Raw genomic sequence first — 21,224 nt, forward strand, 5'->3', positions numbered from 1 at the left:
GATCTTAGTGCTGCATTTGACACCATTGACCATAATATTCTTTTACAGAGACTTGAGCATCAAATTGGCATTAAAGGAAGCGCACTAACCACTACTTGTGGTTCCTATAGTCTCAAAAAGTAAAACAGGTGCCAGAGCCTTCAGTTACCAAGCTCCTCTCCTGTGGAACCAGCTTCCAGTTTTAGTTCGGGAGGCAGACACCCTCTCGACATTCAAGAGTAGGCTTAAGACTTTCCTCTTTGATAAAGCGTATAGTTAGGACTGGATCAGGTTAGTTATGCTGCTATAGACCTGGACTATGGGGGGATTTCCCATGGTGCACTGAGCTCCTCTCTTCCTCTCTCTCTCCTATTGCACTCATTCATGTCCCATTAACCCTTTAGGCGCCAGGTTTTGAATAATACTAGATTTTGACATTTAAATTTCAGAAGGCTCTGGCTTGAAAGGGGTTTGAGATAGAGACAAAGTGTAAAAGTGACAAATATTGAGAATGAGCTAAAGTTTATCAAGGGAGTAAATTTCCCCATCTAATTTGCATATTATGACGTCATATGGCAGCGGCCATATTGGATTATGTAATTTCCATGAAATACCTGATATTTTGAAAGAGAGTTGAACTTATTTGATCAGAGTCACCCCCCTCCATCCATTCCAAAAAGTAAATTGTAAGCCAACAGTCGTAAACTAGAACTATTACTACACTTTAGGGGTTTTTTTTGTACCCACCACCAAAGAAAAAGTGTCCTCCAATAGGGGGGGGGACACTTTTTCTTTTCTTTTTTTTCTTCTCTTCTTCATTATTAGGGACCGAGCCAGCGACCGCTGCAGGTCCCTATTGTATTTGCTCGAGTTCCCTATTATTTTTTGGCGCATTCGACTGTGTTTTTGCCCCCCTGAACATATACGAAAAGTCCATTTTATTTGGCAAAGTTGTCAGGCCTGGCGAAAAATTTTATATTCTATGCGTCGCTTTCGGTTTGGCCACTAGGTGGCGCTACTATCATAAAAAATGTGTTTAGGCTAAAAACTTCTGCATAGTTTGTCGCACATTAAACCTTACATCCACGCGTTCGGTGAATGGAGCTGGATCTTCCCACATAAGCCCTGCCCACTTTTGCCTACATTTTTGCTAGAGCGCGAAATGTCCATAAACTACTTTTTGGTGTTCCTCCTACACGCTTTGTCCGATTCGCACATAATTTTTTACGTAGCACCTGGGGACTGTCTTAACAAAAAAGTAGTCTAAAGAATTTTGATATTTAAAAAAATAAAGACGTTATAAAATTAAGACTTCCTGTAAGTCTTTCGCCAAAAAAGGAAGTGGACATTTTTCCACATTGGCATCTCCGATTGACACCGAACTTGGGTCCATAGTTCCCCATGTCTTCCTTAGTCATCGTGCACAATTTCAAAGTTGTGCTATTTGTGACTGTACATTGAAGGGCGTGTCTGTGGCGTGCCGTCAAATTTGGCCAGGTTGAATCGAATGTCAAACTGTGATGCCATTTCCAGCATTTCAGCGCTTCTATTTTAACTTACTCCTCCTACAGATTTTATCAGATTGACTTCAAATTCGATCACTGCAATCTAGACATGTTGGTGATCAAAACTTAATCAAATGTTTACTGTGCGTCAAACGGTGTGTCCGCAGCGTGGCGCTGAATTCTTTTGCACGGTGTCTGAAACGTGTGACAATTTGGAATGGTCTCCCTCAGCTTCCGGCCATGAGGGCTTGTGCGAGGGGTGACGTGGCGTGGTAAGGCTGTGGCGGGCGACCACCGCGCAGGCCCCGAAGCAGGTTGATGACGAGGTCCCGCCCAATGCTGCTTGCAGCTTTAATTAATATTAATATTATTATTACTACAGTTACTATTATTACTATTGGCACTGCTCATTGTCCCCCATCGTTGCTGTTGTCGTCATCCTCATCTTTTTCATGTTCATCATCATCAGTCACGACTATTAGTGTAGTTGTTGCTACTGTTCTTGCTGTGCAACTGTCTGTCTCTGTCTCTCTCTCTCACTCTCACTCACTCTCTTCTCTCTCTCTCACCCCAACTGGTTGAGGCAGACGACCACCAACCTAGAGCCGAAGGGTCTGTCCTAGGTTTCTGCCTCTTAAAAGGACGTTTTTCCTTGCCCCCGTCGCCAAGTGCTTGTTCATGGTGGTACTGTTGGGTCTCTGTAAATGTTATAAGGAGTTTGGTCTAGACCTGCTCCATTTGAAAAGTGTCCTGAGATAACGTCTGTTATGAATTGGCGCTATACAAATAAAATTGAATTGAATTGAATTGAATAATGAACTTATTATGAAGGGATAATTTCAAGAAGAGAAAAAAAAAACTCTGTACAGTGTGTCTGTTACAAAACTAGCCTAGCACAACAACATTACATTAGTGCTTCACTGTGAAAAGATAGTTAGCTAGCAGCTAGAAATCATTGTTTATCCACTGATAAAATCATAAGTTAAAATGCCATTCATGCATGCATTCAATACAGTGCGGGTACAACAGAAGCCTTTCCTCCACTGCCTAAAAAAATCCCAAAGGATACTCTGGAACTAATACAAATTTGAAATTGAAAAAATAATGTAAAAGACTGTCTCATTTTCTCTATTGCTCTATTTCTATTATTGCTTTAATTAAGCAAAAGTAGTTCTTGATTACTCAATTAATCAATGGAATAATTGACAGAATTAGTGCTGTCAGTTAAATGTGTTATTAACGGCGTTAACGCAAACCCATTTTAACGGCGTCAATTTTTTTATCGCGAGGTTAACATTTGTTTAACTTTGTAGTTTTTTTCACATGCTGTTGCAACAACTAGTAACGTTGAAAAACTACAACGCCACACCGGATCTAGACCGGAAACAAAAGAACAGCTGCACACAGTAGTAGACGTTACGTTTTGAGTGGATGGCGAGCGCGAGACGCCGAAATGGATGCCAATAATATTCTGAATGGAAAGATTACTTTTAAAAAGTTTCCAAATGGTTCCATTAACAAGACCAAAGTGATCTGTGTGTGTTGTCGTTGTGAACTGAGCTATCATCGCAGCACGTCCAGTCTGAAATACCACTTGATGGCCAAACACAGAGCTGATGCGAATTCTCCGCCCCCTCATCAAAGCCAGGCGACAATGGATGATTTTTCAATAAAAACAACATTTGCACAAAGCAAGCCGATCCACTTTTCCAACAACCAGCCCCTCTGCGGCTCCTGAGGGGAGCGAGCACGAGAGAAAGACAGCAGCAGAAGGAGTTATGGTGACCTGAGGTGTGAACGGGATGGGGTGGTCGAACCTGCTGAAGAACTGGTTCGTCAGGTTCGCTCTCTCCGCGTGTCCCTCCAAGTGGGTCCCCAGCTTTGAGCTGCAGCCGGTGATGGTCTTTATCCCATCCCACACCTCCTTCATGCTGTTGTTCTGCAGTTTCTGCTCCAGCTATCCTCTGTACTGCTCCTTTGCTTCCCTGAGCTGGACTCTGAGTTCCCTCTGTATGCATCTAAGCTCCTGCTGATCACCGTCTTTAAAGGCCCTCTTCTTCTGGTTAAGAAGGCCCTTGACGTGACTCGTAATCCAGGGCTTGTTGTTTGCATAGCAGCGCACAGTTCTTACAGGAACAACAACATCCATACAGAAGTTGATGTAGTCAGTAGTGAAGTCAACAGCCTCCTCAACGTCCTCACAGTGCGAACCCTGCAGTACATCCCAGTCTGTACTACCAAAGCAGTCTGTTAGAGCCTTCAAAAGACAACTTCCTGAATGAGCGCATTGTTGTGGGTTGTCTGCTCACTCTTGGTTTGTAGTATGGCTGAAGCAGAATCAGATTGTGTTTAGCTTTCCCCAGTGCAAGCAGTTCGACGTCCCTGTTGCAGATGGAAATCTTGATGTTCACATGCCCAGGGTTACACCACCTTGTGTTCACGTATACAGTTAGTCTGCCTCCTTTCAGCTTCCCACAGGCTTTAGTGTCTCTGTCCGACCTGACTGTGCTGAAGCCGGGTAGCTCAACATAACGTCCGGGACGTTAGCCGTTAGCCACGTTTCAGTGAAGCACAGAAAACTGCACTCCCTGTAGATTTTAAGATTTTTCACCAGCGCAGCCAGTTCGTCGATCTTATTCAGCAGTGAGTTCACATTTCCCATGATTACCGACGGTACCGAGGGTGTATATCGCCACTTCCTGGCCAGTCACTTGGCCTTTAGCTTTGCGCCGGCTCTGCAGCCACGATAGGGTCTCCTCACCTTGTCAGGTAAATGGGTAACTACACCGGCCCAGGACTTTAAATAAATAAACATCCATATCTAAACAACAATAACAAGCAGCGTTGGGCGGGACCTCGCTCTCCACACAACTCGGGGTGTGCTGCGGCCGCGTCACGTGCCATCGTAACACGTTCGGACAACAACATGAAAATTTCACGTCATCCAACTCCCAAGCCCTCGTCGCCAGAAGCTGAGGGAGACCACTCTACGTTGTCACACGTTTCAGACACTGCAACAGACTTAGGCTTTCATAGAGAGACTCTTCACTGCAAAAGGTGGATATTCAGCACCACGCCACGGACACACAGTTTTATGCACAGTAAATATTTGATTAACTTATGATCACCAATGCATCTAGATTGTAGTGATCGAATATGAAGTCAATATGATAAAATCTGTAGGAGTAAGGAGGAAAAATAGGAGCCCTGAAATGCCGGAAATGGCATCATAGTGGCCGACTTTGACGGCATGCCACAGACACGCCCTTCAACGTACAGTCAGAAAAAGCACAACTATTAATCAGCAACATTTTTCAAGTGTACTGTCCAGTTTTGAAGCAGATCCGATAAATTCCCTAGGAGTTCGTTCATTCAAATACAAGACCACGGAATTCAAAATGGCCAACTTTGCTTGCACGCCACGGACACGCCCTTCAACGTACAGTCACAAAAAGCACGGCATTCAGTCAGCAACATTTTTTGACTGTACTGACCAAATTTGAAGTCGGGCCGATAAAACCTGTAGTAGGAGTTATTTAAAAGAGAACGCTGAAATGCCAGAAATGGCATCACAGTGGCCGACTTTGACGGCATGCCACGGACACGTCCTTCAACGTAAAGCCACAAATACCACAGCATTCAGTCAGCAAAGTTTTTTGACTGTACTGACCAATTTTGAAGCAGTTCCGATAAATTCCCTAGGAGGAGTTCCTTCAAATACACTCTGAACAAAATCTTAAGACTGGGAGAAAAATTACAAGTATTTGCATTTCGCGTTGGTGGAACATAACGTAGAGCTTCAAAATGCCATAAGAATAAACAGGAGCAAGAGACAAAACAATAGAGGAGGCAGTTTATTGAAAATTGCATTTAAACTCAAACAGGTTGTTCATCAGCTGATCAAAAGTTTAAGACCATAGCCTTAAAAAGTCCAAATCTGTGCAAAAATCTGGTTTTCCTGTCATTTTCTATCAGGCATTCACACTTCATGACCACCTGATGGCAAAGGCAAAAAGGCTTTCTGTCTTTGAACGTGGCAGGATTGTTGAGCTGCACAAGGAGGATCCAACGGGCTGTCCGTGAAGACACAGGCCGATCCTCGACCCAAATTAAAGCCCTTACTGATGCTGACTGTAGCGCAATAACCATCAGACGGCATCAACGACAGAAGGGCTTAAAGAACAGAAAACGTCTTCAAAGGCCACATCTCCTCCCACACCACAAACTTGCCTGTTTGCACTTTGCAAGGGAGCACCAAACATGGGACATTGAAAGGTGGAAGAAAGTTTTATTCTCTGATGAGAAAAATGTTTACCTTGACGGTCCTGATTGCTTCCAACGTTATTAGCATGACAAGGAGACCCCACTGGAGATGTTTTCTAGGCGGCACAGTGGAGGAGGCTCCATCATGATCTGGGGTGCTTTTTCCTTCAATGGAACAATGGAGCTTCAGGTTGTGCAGGGACGTCAAACTGCGGCTGGCTATGTGGAGATGTTGCAGCGGGCATCCCTCTTGACTGAGGGCCCTCGTCTGTGTGGTGATGAGTGGGTCTTTCAACAGGACAACGCTGCAGTTCACAACGCCCGCCTGACGAAGGACTTCTTCCAGGAGAATAACGTTGCTCTTTTGGACCATCCTGCGTGTCCCACTGATCTAAATCCCATTGAGAACGTTTGGGGATGGATGGCAAGGGAAGTTTACACAAACGGACGTCAGTTCCAGACCGTGGATGCCCTGCGTGAAGCCATCTTCACCACATGGAGCAACGTTCCCACCATCCTCCTGGAAACACTCGCATCAAGCATGTATAAACAAATTTTTGAAGTGATCAACAACAATGGTGGGGCTACTCACTACTGAGTCCTTTTTTGACACTTTTAGTTCTGTTTTGGGGTTTTTTTGGGCTATGGTCTTAAACTCTGATCAGCTGATGAATAGCCTGTTTGAATTTAAATGCAATTTTCAATAAATTGCCTATGCTATTGTTTTGTCTCTTGCTCCTGTTTCTTCTTTTGGCATTTTGAAGCTCTACTTACACTCTTGTTATATTCCACCAACGCGAAATGCGAATACTTGTCATTTTTCCCGCGGTCTTAAGATTTTGTTCAGGAGTGTACAAGCCCAAAAAGTGAAAATGACCACAAAATGGCCGCCAAGAGTGAAAATTCAAATGAAAATTGTCGACTTCCTGTGGGTTTTGGGGAGTGGGTCCAAGAGGCTTTTTTGTACGTCTTGGCACGTTACACATGCCTACCGAGTTTCCTACATATCGGTGAAACGTGGCGCCGGGGCTGCTTTTTAAAAATCCTGTAGGGGGCGCTACAAACACGATTTTTGGTATGTGAGTGATTTTGTTTTTCCTTTTTAGGGGAGCCTCAGGGAGCCATGGGCAATCATCCTACCAACTATTGACATTAAGTTGATGTCAATCGGACATACCAATGTAGAGAAATATCCCACTTCTTTTTTTGAAGAAAAATCAACAGGAAGTGCTAATTTTATAACGTGCTTATTCTTTGAAATATCAAAATACTTTAAATTACTTTTTTTGCCAGGACGGTCTCCACATGCTATGTGCAAAGTTTCGTGCTAATCGGACAAAAGGCATGGATGGAACACGAAAAAAAAAATCCAGGCGGAAGTGGGCGTAGCTTATATAGGGAGATTCAGCTCCATTCCTCGCGGTCGCTGGCTCGGTCCCTAAATAGTAAAAAAAGATCACTGCACACTCGGAGCTGCTGAAAGGCCTGCCACTCGCGGCAGCGCCATGGCAACCGGCAATAAAGGTTATAAATGGAGAAAAAATAAATAATCAACATATTGCTGCCACCATCACGAGAAAATATTTGCTCAGTTTTTATAGTTTGTATATTGGCCCTAGATTTTTGGATTCTGTTTTGGCCACTGAAAACTTGACAGCGGCTGTTCTTAAGTTTAACTTACAAACAGCCACTTTTGAAGCCAATGGTGTGTTATACTCGATGTGTCGTACTAGATACGGACCTAAATACATACTATATTTTTTAACATATTTTTGTGAGTGTCTACAGGCTCTAAAACAACATTTAATTTGATCTCAATGTCAAATCTAGGCAGCCTGGAGAAGTTTGTCAGTTACACTGTATCTGTGTATCCATTATACTCTGGAGTGACTGGGAAGCCAGCGAGTAAAGAAGCCTTTCTGGAGGAAGGAGGTAAGATTACATTCTTATCAGTGACTCATAAGAAGTAAATCATTGTATTTTTAGGTATTGTGAATATTAAAAGCAAGTAAAAATTTAATTTAAAACACAGATAAAGTAAAGATTTGTTTTGCATCAGCTCAGGGCTGTCCAGCAGAGGACAACGTAAACCTTCTAGTACTGAATACACGCCGTCCAGGTCTTCATGACCAGTGTGTGTTGCCATCTGCTGGACAACCCTGAAATGATGCAATATACCTCTCCTTGTTTTTCTGTGTTGTGATTTTAATGCACAAATCAAGTCACAACCAAAAACAATGCAATATGTTATTAAAGGCATACATTTCAATTAATGTCATTGAACATATGTTTTTTATACTAGTATGGCACAGTAAATGCATACATAAAAAGATCATATAAATAGCTATGTGTACTGTATTTCACTTTGTTTGATTAGTTTTCATTTAGGCATTTTAAATCTTCCATAAATGCATGGAGCGTGCTACCTGGTAAATTCCAAATATTTTTTCTGTGATCTGTCATATTTAATTAAATGTTTATTATTGTTGTTAGTTGTTTAGTTTCTGTGTTCTCCTGTCTAATATTTATTCATACATACGTCTGTTTGTTTTACACAACAAAATGTCATCTCCATTGCCATTATTTCCCCCGAAAGCCTTGGTGTTTGATTATGTGAAGGCCATCTGATCTATATTTGAATTCAGATAAGCCACAGTTAAATGGTGAATGGACTGCACTTTTATAGCTGCACTGCTATATAACTATAGTTGTATGAGTAGAACACATTATGTTGCTGTTGTGTTTGCAGTTCCATTGAAAGGCCCAGCTGTTAAACTTAAAGGTAAACCAGGATGTAACGAGGCAGAGCTGGTGTGGAACGAGATTCCCCAACACAGCCGACGAGGCTTCATCACAAACTACACGATATTCTACACAAGTGGGACCAAAACACACAGTATGTAGCTGTCATGTGGTATCCTGAATATTTGCAGCTTTCTATTTAATGTTGGACTACAGGGATGGTTTTCCTGACAGTCTTAGGTGCTGATCTCTGATTTGCTCACTTGCAGACATAACAGTGCCAGCTAACACCACCTCATACACTCTGAAGTCACTGTCACGCAGCACCAAGTATGATACTTGGGTCATAGCTTCAACCATCCGAGGCTCAAAGAGAGGCTTTAATCACTCATTTACTACTCTGAAATATGGTGAGTAACCTTTCCTGTTTCAAAAATGTCCCAAAGTCAGTTTGTACTTCCAGATATTAGAAAAAATATCATGCATACACCCATCTTGACCACCTGTGGTATTTATTTCAACAGAGAAAACTTCTGTGTTCTCTTCCTTTTCAGATATGCACAGAACTGCACATGACATGTTACTGGGTTCATGTACATCTGTAGCCTTTGTAAATATCCCACTAATGGCCTTTAAACCCCAGGGCTGTGACAAAATTTGCCATCATACTGAATTGCAAATATGTCACATCATTCATACCGGCAGCGATGCAAATTTGTGACACAATTAAATAAGAAAATCCATACACACACTTACCACGGACCATGCAGGACAGGGACTGGCAGGTTACAGAAATCCTTTGTCATCTTTTACAAGGTGATGAGAATCATTTGGTCCGCAAAAATATATTGATGTGTGAATTAATTGAAAAAAACATTCCCAGTGTGTAAAGGCCTTAACTTGAAAAGTGACAAGAGACACAACATTTTACATGCAACCTCATTAAAGTCTTACTGTATGTTTTTTTTAAACACCAATTTAAATGCATTTATTGGCATTTCTCAAACCTGATTGAGAGAGGGGATGACACACAGCAAAGAGCCACAAGCTGGATTTGAACCCTGGGCAGCTGCAGCAAGGACTCAGCCTCGGTACATGGGTCGCCAGCTCTATTGACTGAGCTAACTGGGCGCCCAACCCTGGTTGAGTTTTGAATTTCTTTGTGCTCAAACATCTTCAGACAAAAATATGTATCAAATTGACCATGTAATTTAATATATTACCTACTGTTCCTTTAAGAAATCCAGCACTGATATAAAACATGCAGTGAATGCCTGGATCCACAGGGAGACAAACAACAGCAGATGTGATGCGGATTGAACTCACACACATGTTGATTGGCTGTTGTTATTTACATGCATTATGGCAGGAACTGAACAGCAGTTGAGCTAATGTGGTTGCAGTTTATATTATCACTGAGTACCTATCTTGGTAGAATGTTACCGTCTATAAATATTCTCTTTGTTTCCCCCCAGGAACAGGAGAGATCGAGGGCATTGTGGTAGGAGTGTGCCTCAGCTTTCTGTTTGTTGTCCTACTCACCATGCTGCTCTGTATCAACAAAAAAGATGTGTAAGTTACACTTAAACATGTAAACATGTTGTTCTCAGAGCACGGTTTGAAGCTCTCCACGTCTTTGAGGAGAAACGTAGTGTCCCCATTAGACTCATTGCTCTCTAAGACAGGAGGTTTTCAACTCGTTTTCGAGTTTGGCATTCATAACCACCCTTTAGCCCTCAGACGTGGTCATATGAACTAGTTCATTTTGAGCATGCCCGGCCTTAAGCCACAGGGCAGTCCACAGTTTTAACTATTGAACAGTGTCCATAGTAAACCCCACTGCTCAGATACATTGGGACTAAAAATGTTCTTATTATACATTTTATAGTAGTATGGTATTTTTAGCCTTGATATAGGTGATACAGTATATAACCCTCAGTGTTTCCTTTCTTACAGGATCGAGGACAATTTCTGGCCTCGGATTCCAAACCCTGGAGAGAGCACCATTGGAAACTGGTCTCCTGATTATCCTCTGAAAGTAAGGTCCTCTTTTGCATCGCCGCACACGAGGGTTCCAACATGTACAGTATTTAACCATTGAACCATCTGTTATCTATTTTAGGCTTACTGTACAGGGCAGGGTTTAACTCTTATCACAGAGAGGAGACATTTTAATGCATACCATCAGTTTAAAACTTTTGAAAAAATCTAAACCATTGTTATGTACTGAATACTCATTGCTCAATTTTTAGAACATTGTCCTTTACAAAAACAAATTCTGTGCCAAAAGTGCCAATAAAATACTTTTTTCACAGTGGTAAACTAATAGCCCATAATGCTGTGTGTTTGTCTAATGTTTGATCCTGATTTGGTTGTGTTTTGAATCTGTACCGTTACTTGCAAGAAAAACTCTACGGGTGTAGTCAACCAAAGAAAATCTATGTCATTTGTAATTCTACCTACTCTTCAACTTATCGATTGGTTGGTAGGAAACATCCACACATTGTTTTTAGGTTAACTTCATCGGCCAGTATGCACTGACTGCTCTCTACCTGGTAGCTTCTGTGCTAATCAAAGTTACACAATGTTGCCAAACAAATTCATTCCTGCAGTTTTAACCATTTCATTTTCACACATAGCAATATTGTTACCATCAGGACATGTCTATCAAGCAAATATAGTAACATACAGTAGTAACATACAGTAGTAACACACAGTGGCGAGGATCGTCGAGTTAAATGGGCTTCCATACTATAAACTTAATGCAGTATAAAGTGATGCTGCTCCAGAAAAAGAAACATGACTAGGAATGCTCGATATTGGCTTTTCTGCCGATATCCGATTTTCCGATATTGTCCAACTCTCAATTTCCGATACCGATATCACCCGATACTGATATATGCAGGCTTTTTACACCAAAACTGTTAGGTAACAACATATCTCCTATTGTGGAATTAACACATTATGCCTAATTTTATTGAGATGCCCCACTGGATGCATACATAAATGCATGGCTTTCCAAATGTAAACATTGTCTGTGCAAAATAAGAGAACAACTTCAACTTTCATTGTATTGATACTGAAAAGAGTGCTAACGCTAATCGCTAGTTATGCGCTAAGCGCTAGTTATGCGCTAAGCGCTAGCTAAGCACTAGCTTTGGTTAATGTGTTTAATTGTATTATGCACCTGAAGGAGTGCTAATCTAAATTCTAAGTCAATTGTTAGTTTGGTTAAGGAACAGCTCATAGCAGGGTAAAATATTTAAAGGCCAGGACACACCAACCCGACGGCCGACCGTCGGCAGAAAAGCAGTCGGACTGATCAGTCGACTCCCGTCTCCCCGAGTCGGTCTAAAAAGTGCCTCCGAACACACCAAACCGATGCCGACTGGAGCGTACGTTCTGCGCGTGCGCAAGGTGTAATACGTCCCCATAACAGCAGGTGGCGCTAATCTGTGTTGTCGCCCAAAAAAAAAGAAAACCGGAAATGACGGATCACTCTAGACCTAGTAAACACAGAGCGTGCTGTGGTCAATCATTGTTTTCATCAGAGAGTGTTGATAGTAGTCAAGAAGGACCGTTATTGTCATTACTCGCTGAACGGAAAATACGATGGCTAATAATAACAAGATACTGGCTTTGGCGTAGTATGTTTACCATCGTCACTTCCGGTTTTCTCGTGCACTCACTGATTCGCTAGTCAAGGGCTAGCACTCCACCAATCAGATTGGTCATTGAGGCCGACGGCCACTGGCCGATTCTACATGTCGAATCGGACTAAATGAACGCCGACTGACGACGGCATGGGACACACCGAACCGAATCGAGTCACCGACCTCGCCCGACCGTCTGATGGCCGATAATTGGGTTGGTGTGTCCGGGCCTTAAGGTGCATTGCACTTATTTTGTGTTAATATTAAAATCATTCAGCTTTAAATTGTTTGCTTGTTAGCCACGGTTAGCAACCAACCAGTCTAGCGTGAAGTTGTTGTTGTTATACGTCATCTAGGGCGTGTCAGTAAACGTCCTATGCTGCGTTCATGCAGGCTCGGAAATGCTGAAGCCTACGGAACAAACATCGGTTATAAAAACCAGATACAGATAATTCCCGATATTAAATTTTTTAGTGAATAATAATATTCTGAGGCTTTAGGAGGCTTAAAAACACAATCAACACTAAAACAGCATAAAACAAGTTTAAAGTCACCGACAGCCAATAATGTTATCGATCCATTATTAAGCTTGATCGTTTGTTACTAGCCTATTATAACAGGATGTCCGCGGGGTCTTAAAAAGTATTAAAAGTTGATAAATCAAATGTCGGAAAATTAAGGCCCTTAAAAAGTCTTAATCGCGATTTTATGAAGTATTACATTTTCTTGACATTCAAGCTTTGACAAAAAGTATCCATGAATGTATAATCTATTTTCCTCCTTGCGACTATTACAAACAACGATGTGTAGTGCTCGGGCTGTGTCCGAAATCAGTCCCTGCTACTCCCTATACAGAGTGACTGAGTGATTTCGGACACAGCCTCGGACTGCCAGATAGCCTCAGGGCCGTGCGCATACCTGCGACGGCGCACGTTCAGGTTGGAAAAGAGAAGGCCATATGCCGGAAAAATTGGAAGAACCTCTGCAACCGATTTGGAAAAAACAAACCAAAAAAAACAAACTTTTTCTTCTTCTAGTGCGTACAAATAGCAAAGTCGAGAGCCTTTCCTCACTAGCGACACCTCTGTTCAGGAGAAGACTGCAACTAGTGCCGCGACCACCACGCGCAAGTATATATAGTCACGGCGCTCCCGTGACCTCACGTTGTTGCGCGACAGTTGGTCTGCGTCGAGTAAACCGAGCGCTTAAGTTCGCTGACTCCTGGCTGGATATGCCGGAGTTTATGGATTGGCTAAAAAGAGTTCGCAATGCTAATTTTCCAGCTAGTTTTCTAGCTAGCCAGGTGATTCGCCAGTTAACTAGTTTACTAGCCAACAGTTAGTTGCTTTTCCAGCCGGTGTTTCGGTTTAACTGGTGACCGTGTTAACTGATGACTTTCACGTAGGCGTTCTCCTAAAAAGGACTTTATAGTTTAATAATTTTTCATCTGTCTTTAATATCTAAGTATCTAACCATTTATGTAAGTTCAATTGTGTTCAGAAGACGTATTAACCTCTCATAAAGTATCTTAAAATGTGAGAAAGTCACCCGTTAACACGGTCACCAGTTAAACTGAAACACCGGCTGGAAAAGCAACTAACTGAGAGCCTGTTGGCTAGTAAACTAGTTAACTGGCGAATCACCTGGCTAGCTAGAAAACTAGCTGGCAAATTAGCATTGCTAATGGATATAAATGAACGCGCTTGTCTGAAGCTTTTCATGTGAAATGTGAAGGCATAGCATATTTTGACTGATTAAAGTATGTAAAAACAGTGAGATAACCTGATATGTCTGATATTATGTACATAATATGCATTTATGTGCATTTATTTAAGTAATGTGGTGACCCATAATAGATACTGTGAGAGGTTAACGGTTACTAGTTCCAGTTGACAGTTAATTGACAGTTAGTTCCAGTTGACAGTTGGTTGACTGTTAGAGTTTCGGTTAGAGTGCAGTTGTTTAGGTTGACTCGAAGCATCTCCGTCTCCTGCCTCTTCAATTACCGCACTCCACAGTAAGCTATTTACAATGTGTATATGAAAAAAAAAAATTGATGCAAGGCAATACACACGAACTGAGGCACATGTCCTGAGTTTTGATATTGGTGTAATATTGTAATTTCACCAAGTTATTGTTGTTTTCAGCAAGTTTGCCTTGAATAGCTGATAGTTGAGCTGTAGAGCTGTGTTACTTGTTATGTATTTTGTGTATTTTAAAATACCTGCCTTTGGTTTAATTTATTCTTTCAAGCTTTATTCCTTCTCATCTTATCTAAGTTCTGTTGTATGTTTGTGCTCCATAGATTTAATTGCAAACTACTTAAATTACAACTGTTTAGTAAGTTAAAGATGTGTTGCTGCTAACGACAGCTTGAAGTGGTGATGAGGTCTTAAGGTTTTTTTGGAAGGTCTTAAAAAAGTCTTAAAAAGGTATTGAAATTAACTTCAGGATTCCTGCATATACCCTGTATTAGTCCTTGTTACTCCTTAGCAGGTGTATGCAAATCGGAATATTAGTGGAATTTTCATTTAAATTTGCCATAATAACAACTCAGTAGGAATATTGTCTGTTCCAGAATGAGGGCAAAAGCGGCAATATTTTGTGCATGTAAACTTAGTGTTTATGCCAATTAATCTCCTGTTTCTGTCTGTAAAATATATCAGCACATCAACAGTGCTGCTGTACGACCAGAACTGAGTTGACACAGTAGTGAAGCAGGAAAACTCCTAGAGAATTTAGGGCTCACTTCAAAGCACCCTTGATATTCCCAGAGAAAAGTTTATTATTATCATTTACAGTTACTTACAATGGTCTATTTTTCAGTGCATCCATTTTTCTTGGTCAATACAACCACCCAGATTGTTGTGGGTTGTTTGAAATAGGTATAGCCCTAAGGATTGTGTCAAATGTTGTATTTTGGGTTGTAAAACTAATAAACATGTAATTTCCAGTCTTTGTAGTCTGATTATAACTAAACATTTCTTTCCAACTTGTCCTCCTCTACAGACAGAGACACCGAAGGAGAACTGTCTGTCTGGCATCAGTGTGCTTGATGTAGATGTGTGTGATGGAAAATGTTGGCCGGAGGACGACAAGGCCAGTCTGCCTCTTAAGAAGGACAAGTACCTGTCTGAAGAGCACAGCAGCGGCATTGGCGGCTCCTCCTGCATGTCCTCACCTTGCCAGAGTGTGTCTGACAGTGACGAGGGTGGGGACATGGCTGATACCACAGCCAGTACCATCCAAACCTTGAGCTCTCAACCACAGCAGGATATTTTTTCACGGTCTGAGTCGACACAGCCCCTGCTGGATTCTGAGGAGAACCCGGACATGTTGCTGCAGGAGGGCAGCAGACAGTCCCAGCATTTCTCCCGACAGCCCAGCTTCACACACACTGCAGGGAATGAAGACAGCGCAGATCCTGCTGACTTCAACCAGCTGGAGATGGAGCAGCAAGTACTGGAGCCTCTGGACTTCTGTCCTCTGGAAGAGGAGACGACACCGACAGACGGCCAGTCAGCTGACGGGCTGCCAGCGGCCCTAGTCTCCAGCTACATGCCTCAGTTGGGTGGCTACAGGCCACAGTAAGAACACAGACAGACCAAGATGTGTCATCTATGTGAATGATTCTGTGCCTTTGTTAATGTCAAATGTCTTTTTGAAGACTGTATCAGTATGTCTTTTGCGCTTACCCAGTTAAAATAGTCGAGGATGCTGGGGGAGAGTACTCTGTTAAGTGCAATGTGAATTAGAGCTTGTAGCAGTAGTTTGCTAGCTTTGCACTACTGAAAACTGATGCAGCCATATCTTTATTGTAACTTAATGCCCAAAACATACTCCACATGTATGTGGACAGTTTGAGCTAGCAAATGTCACATGTTGCATTTCAAAATGTCTCCTGACATTCTAAACATGACAAGAGTATGAAGCACAGTTTCAAGATGGATGGGCTATACAGCAGGCAGCTCCAGGACAAAATGGTAAATGGACCTGTACTTGTATAGCGCCTGTCTAGTCTTCTGACCACTCAAAGTGCTTTTACACTACATGCCACATTCACCCTTTCACACACATTCACACAGTGATGGCAAAGCCCATCGAACGGAAACTAACTCATTCATACACATTCACAGCATCGGGAGCAATGTGTGTTACAATATGTTACCTGAGCATTATTTTTAAGGTGTATAGAGTATGTTTTTGTCTGTTATCAACCACAGTGCAGAGAGAATACGACTGCACTTTACTACGCTATGTGATTAACGTAATGTAACGTTGTGAAGATGGACTACAAAAAGCAGACTTTAGATACTTTGTACCTGCATTCTTACTGTGTTGTTTATCAGCGATATACACACATACAACTACAACTACAATACAACTCATTCTGAACCTGATCATTATTTTCAGTATCTGTGACTTAAGGACAATAAAAATATTTACAGATTTTGCAACAGTAGTGTCACATTAAGTGAGAGTTCGCCTATGGGATTAACGTATTGTTGAGAGTTCAAAACATACAAGAAAAAAGGACAAAAACTTAGAAGTTGATCTGTCATAAAAATCTAATAAAAATTAAAGCTGCAAGCAGCGTTGAGCGGGACCTCGCACTCCACACAACTCGGGGCGTGCTGCGGCCGCGTCGCGTTGTTACACGTGCGGACCAAAACATGAAATTTCACGTAAATCAGCTCAAAACTGCCACGCAGTGCTTACTTCCAGTTGCCAGTAGGTGGCGCTATCACTATGTCTTAATATTGTCATATAGAAAAGTTCAGGGCGGGACTCTTATAACACACGTTTCATTGAGATTGGACCACGTACGCTGAAGTTATGAGGACGTGTTCAGGGCGAGACTGTTACAGAATATATGAAGTTTATTGGAGATTGGACATTGCACACTGAAGTTATGAGTGCTGTTTTATGGCGAATCAGCTGAATTCAACAAGTCGTCACCGGCACGGTAATTTCACGTAAATCAGCTCAAGATCGCCATGCAGCGCTTACTTCCTGTTGGCAGTAAGTGGCGCTATCACTATGTCTGAATGTTGTCATGTAGACATGTTCAAGGCGAGAGTGTTATCAAAGACGCGAAGTTTCATTGAGACTGGACCACGTATGCTGAAGTTATGAGGACGTGTTCAGGGCAAAACTGTTTCAGAATATATGAAGTTTATTGGAGATTGGACATTGCACACTGAAGTCATGAGTACTATTTTATGGCGAATCTGCTGAAATGGACTAGTTGTCACTGGCACGCGGTTTAATGTACAGTCACAGCTCAACTTTTCTATCAGTTTGTATGACGACAGAATTCAAAGTGGCCAACTTTGACCTCACGCCACAGACACGCCGTTCAACGTACAGTCTCAAATAGCACAACTTTTAATCAGCACCATTTTATGACTGTACTGACCAATTTTGAAGCAGATCCGATAAATTCCCTAGGAGGAGTTTGTTCAAATACAAGGCAAAAAATTCACCGAAAATGTGCACGGAATTCACTATGGCCAACTTTTGGACATTTCACGCTCTAACGAAAAAAAATTATAGGCGGAAGTGGGCGGGGCCTATATGGGGAGATTCAGCTCCATTCACTGAACGCGTGGATATAAGGTTTATGAATGTGTGACAAACTATGCAGAAGTTATTAGCCTAAACACACTTTTTATGATAGTAGCGCCACCTAGTGGCCAACCCGAAAGCGACACATAGAATATCCCCATTTTCACCAGGCCTGACAACTTTGCCAAATAAAATTGACTTTTCGTATATGTTCAGGGGGGCAAAAATGCAGTCAATGGGGGCTAAAAATAATAGGTAAGAAGAAGAAATCGAGCAAAAACAATAGGGACCGCTGGCTTGGTCCCTAATTATAATTCATTTGAAAGCCTTGTTCTTAGTCTTTCTCACCCAAACTGGAAAACACTGCAGCCAGTTCTATTTGTTATAGTGTACCGCGCTCCTGGACCGTACTCTGATTTTATATCTGAATTCTCCGAGTTTTTATCAAGTTTAGTCCTTAAATCAGATAAAGTAATTATTGTAGGTGATTTTAATATTCATGTGGATGTTAACAATGACAGCCTTAGTAATGCATTTATATCATTAATAGACTCAATTGGCTTCTGTCAGAGTGTAAATAAACCAACTCATTGTTTTAATCACACTCTTGACCTTGTTTTATCATATGGCATTGATATTGAACATTTAATAGTCTTCCCACATAATCCTTTCCTATCTGACCATTATTTAATAACTTTTGAATTCATACTATTAGATTGTAAGCCATTAGGCAAAACTTCCTACAGCAGATGTTTATCTGACAGTGCTGGAGCTAAATTTAAGGAGGAGATTCCTTCAGTGTTTAATTCAATGCCATGTCTGAATTTAACAGAGTCCTATAACAACTTTAGTCCCTCTGAAATTGATAATCTTGTTGATAGTGCTACAGGCTCACTACGATCAACATTAGACTCTATCGCTCCTATAAAAAGGAAATTATTAAAACATAGGAGACTAGCACTGTTGTACAACCACCAAACCTGCCAGTTAAAGCAAATAGCTAGGAAATCTGAAAGGAAATGGCGCTCTTCCAAATTATCAGAGCAGAGCTCATAGTACCCCAGTTGTGGTTCGGGAGGCAGACACCCTCACCACATTCAAGAGTAGGCTTAAGACATTCCTCTTTGATAAAGCTTATAGTTAGGGCTGGATCAGGTGAGTCCTGAACCATCCCTTAGTTATGCTGCTATAGGCCTAGACTATCTATGCATGTTACTAACTTCACTTCTTTCCCGGAGTTCTTGTGCTTTCTCGTCTCGCAGGTTCTTATCGATCCTGGTGGAGCCTCCTGCCATGGTCCTGCTAGATTGCCATTGCCAATACTGTTGTTGCTGTGCACCTGTCTGTCTGTCTCTCTCTCTCTCTCTCTCTCTCTCTCTCTCTCACCCCAACTGGTCGAGACAGACGACCACCCACCTAGAGCCGAAGGATCTGTCCTAGGTTTCTGCCTTTTAACAGGCAGTTTTTCCTTGCCCTTGTCGCCAAGTGCTTGCTCATGGTGGTACTGTTGGGTCTCTGTAAATGATGTTATAAAGAGTTCGGTCTATACCTGCTCTATTTGAAAAGTGTCCTGAGATAACTTCTGTTATGAATTGGCGCTATACAAATAAAATTGAATTGATTTGAATTGAATTTTAAATGTGTATTTTTGAATGTTGCTGCCGCAAGGAATTTTGGGGTGACATCTCTTTTAATATGTAAAGGATGGTCCAGTGTATTCTCTGCTATAGGAGATAAGAAAGGAAGCACTGAGACACCTTTTTATTAACATGTAGAGAATTTGAAAGATTCTTATCATGGCTGCCACTGAAATATTTCTTATTTTCTAATGCCATTTATTTTAAAAACATGTTGAACCGCCATGTTTCTACAGTAGCCCAGAAGGGACAAACCAACACTAGGTCTACATGGGGCCTTTGACATATTTTGGGCGTTTCACAACCACTGTAGTTTCTCCCTCATGCTTGGAAAGGGAGGGTGAAGTGAGTGAGTTGCAGCAGCTCTAGATGCCACTTAATCCTACGCACTGGACTTCCAGGGGTAGGGTAGGCAACTTGTGGCTCTGGAGCCACCTAGAGCTCTTTTTAGCATCTCTCCAGTGGCACCCTGTGACTGTGACAAAAAAATCATATGGAAATTATATGAATTACATGAAATGTTCTTTTTTTACATTTTCATTTATCATTGTTGTCGGTCTCAAGTGATGAAATGAGGTAAAAATGTGTGACAATTTTGCACCAGATAAATTAATTTTTAACATTTTGTCAAAAATGTGTGCATACAGTATGTCCCGACATTATCTCCTTTTCTCTTTATTTTGTCGAACAGTCGAACGAATAGTATATAATAATAATAATAATAATAATAATAATAATAATAACTTTATTTTCTAAATTTGTCCAATAATTTAACAGGAATTGTCTCTCAGAGACAGTAAATAAAGATTTACTTGAGTCTATTTGACAATAATACCTAAGTCACAGTGGTCAGGACAGATACAGGACATATATTGTTTATTTGAATCATATAATAGTAACAATAATGATATTAATATTAACATTATTTCCTACGTTTTAGCAAGTCCAATAATTTGAAAATAATTGTTTTTCAGATACAGTTAATAAAGATTGATTGAGTCCATTTGACAATAATACCCAAGTCAGGACAGAGCTCTGTGCTGTACACTGGAGATCAAAATTAGAGAACAATCTACAATTTCCTAAATGTCAAGGTCACTGCGTAGTCCTATTTGAAATTATCCAAACAGGATTAAAAGTATTTTAAGCATATTTCACGAGTTACATATGCTCTGAAGCACAGTATAAAAAACTTAAATGAGATATTTGAAAAAGAACACATCAAAATTAGAGAACACTTTCAGATACCTTCCAGTTATTGGAGATAATCTGGCACCTGGTGCTAATGTCCTTAATGATCTGACAAACCCTATTTATCTGGCAGCCTAACTTTCCAGTTTTCACTGACTTTGCAAGATGGTGAGCCGTTCTAAAGTGACTGAAACCCTTCGGCAGCAGGTTGTCCAGATGAAGGCCAAAGGGATGACCCTATCAGCCATAGCAAGAGAAGTTGGTCGTTCCAAATCTGTGATTTCTAGAATATTGCATCTTTACAATGTCACAAACTCATTCAAGTCCCCCAAGAAGGGTGGTCGTCCACAAAAGACAAATGCAAGAGAGGACAGGATAATGCAAAGAATCTCAGTGGGCAGTTGATTCAACACTGCAGCTAGAATTGCTCGCCAGTTCAGCACTGAACAGGGTAAGGATCTGTCTCATCATACAGTGTATCGATGTTTAAGAGCATTTGGACTGAAAGCCCACCCTGCAGGTCATTGGCAGAAAGAATCAAAAGGCTAGACTAACCTTTGCTGTGGAGCATGTTGTGTGGACAGAGAAGCAAGTTTAATTTATTTGGGTACGATGAGAAACATTATGTTTGTTTTCAAACTGGGGAAAGACTAAACCAAAAGGGTGTTAAAAGGTCAGTGAAAGGT

General features: G+C 41.4%; 1 protein-coding gene across 2 annotated transcripts in view; it reads left to right on the plus strand.

The window, feature by feature from the left end:
- Positions 1-19,342, plus strand: part of LOC127370318 (interleukin-6 receptor subunit beta-like) — a 44,453-nt gene extending 25,111 nt beyond the window's left edge. For both annotated transcript variants that reach the window (XM_051412285.1, XM_051412286.1), the window contains 6 exons: positions 7,578-7,679; positions 8,497-8,643; positions 8,759-8,899; positions 9,965-10,061; positions 10,446-10,527; positions 15,152-19,342. In XM_051412285.1, the coding sequence (XP_051268245.1) occupies positions 7,578-7,679; positions 8,497-8,643; positions 8,759-8,899; positions 9,965-10,061; positions 10,446-10,527; positions 15,152-15,733 (1,151 nt within the window). In that variant the 3' untranslated portion in view covers positions 15,734-19,342. The remainder of the gene's footprint in view (positions 1-7,577; positions 7,680-8,496; positions 8,644-8,758; positions 8,900-9,964; positions 10,062-10,445; positions 10,528-15,151) is intronic.
- The last annotated feature ends 1,882 nt before the right edge of the window (positions 19,343-21,224 follow it).

This window comes from Dicentrarchus labrax, unplaced genomic scaffold (genome assembly GCF_905237075.1).
Source record: "Dicentrarchus labrax unplaced genomic scaffold, dlabrax2021, whole genome shotgun sequence".
Taxonomy (NCBI): Eukaryota; Metazoa; Chordata; class Actinopteri; family Moronidae; genus Dicentrarchus; species Dicentrarchus labrax.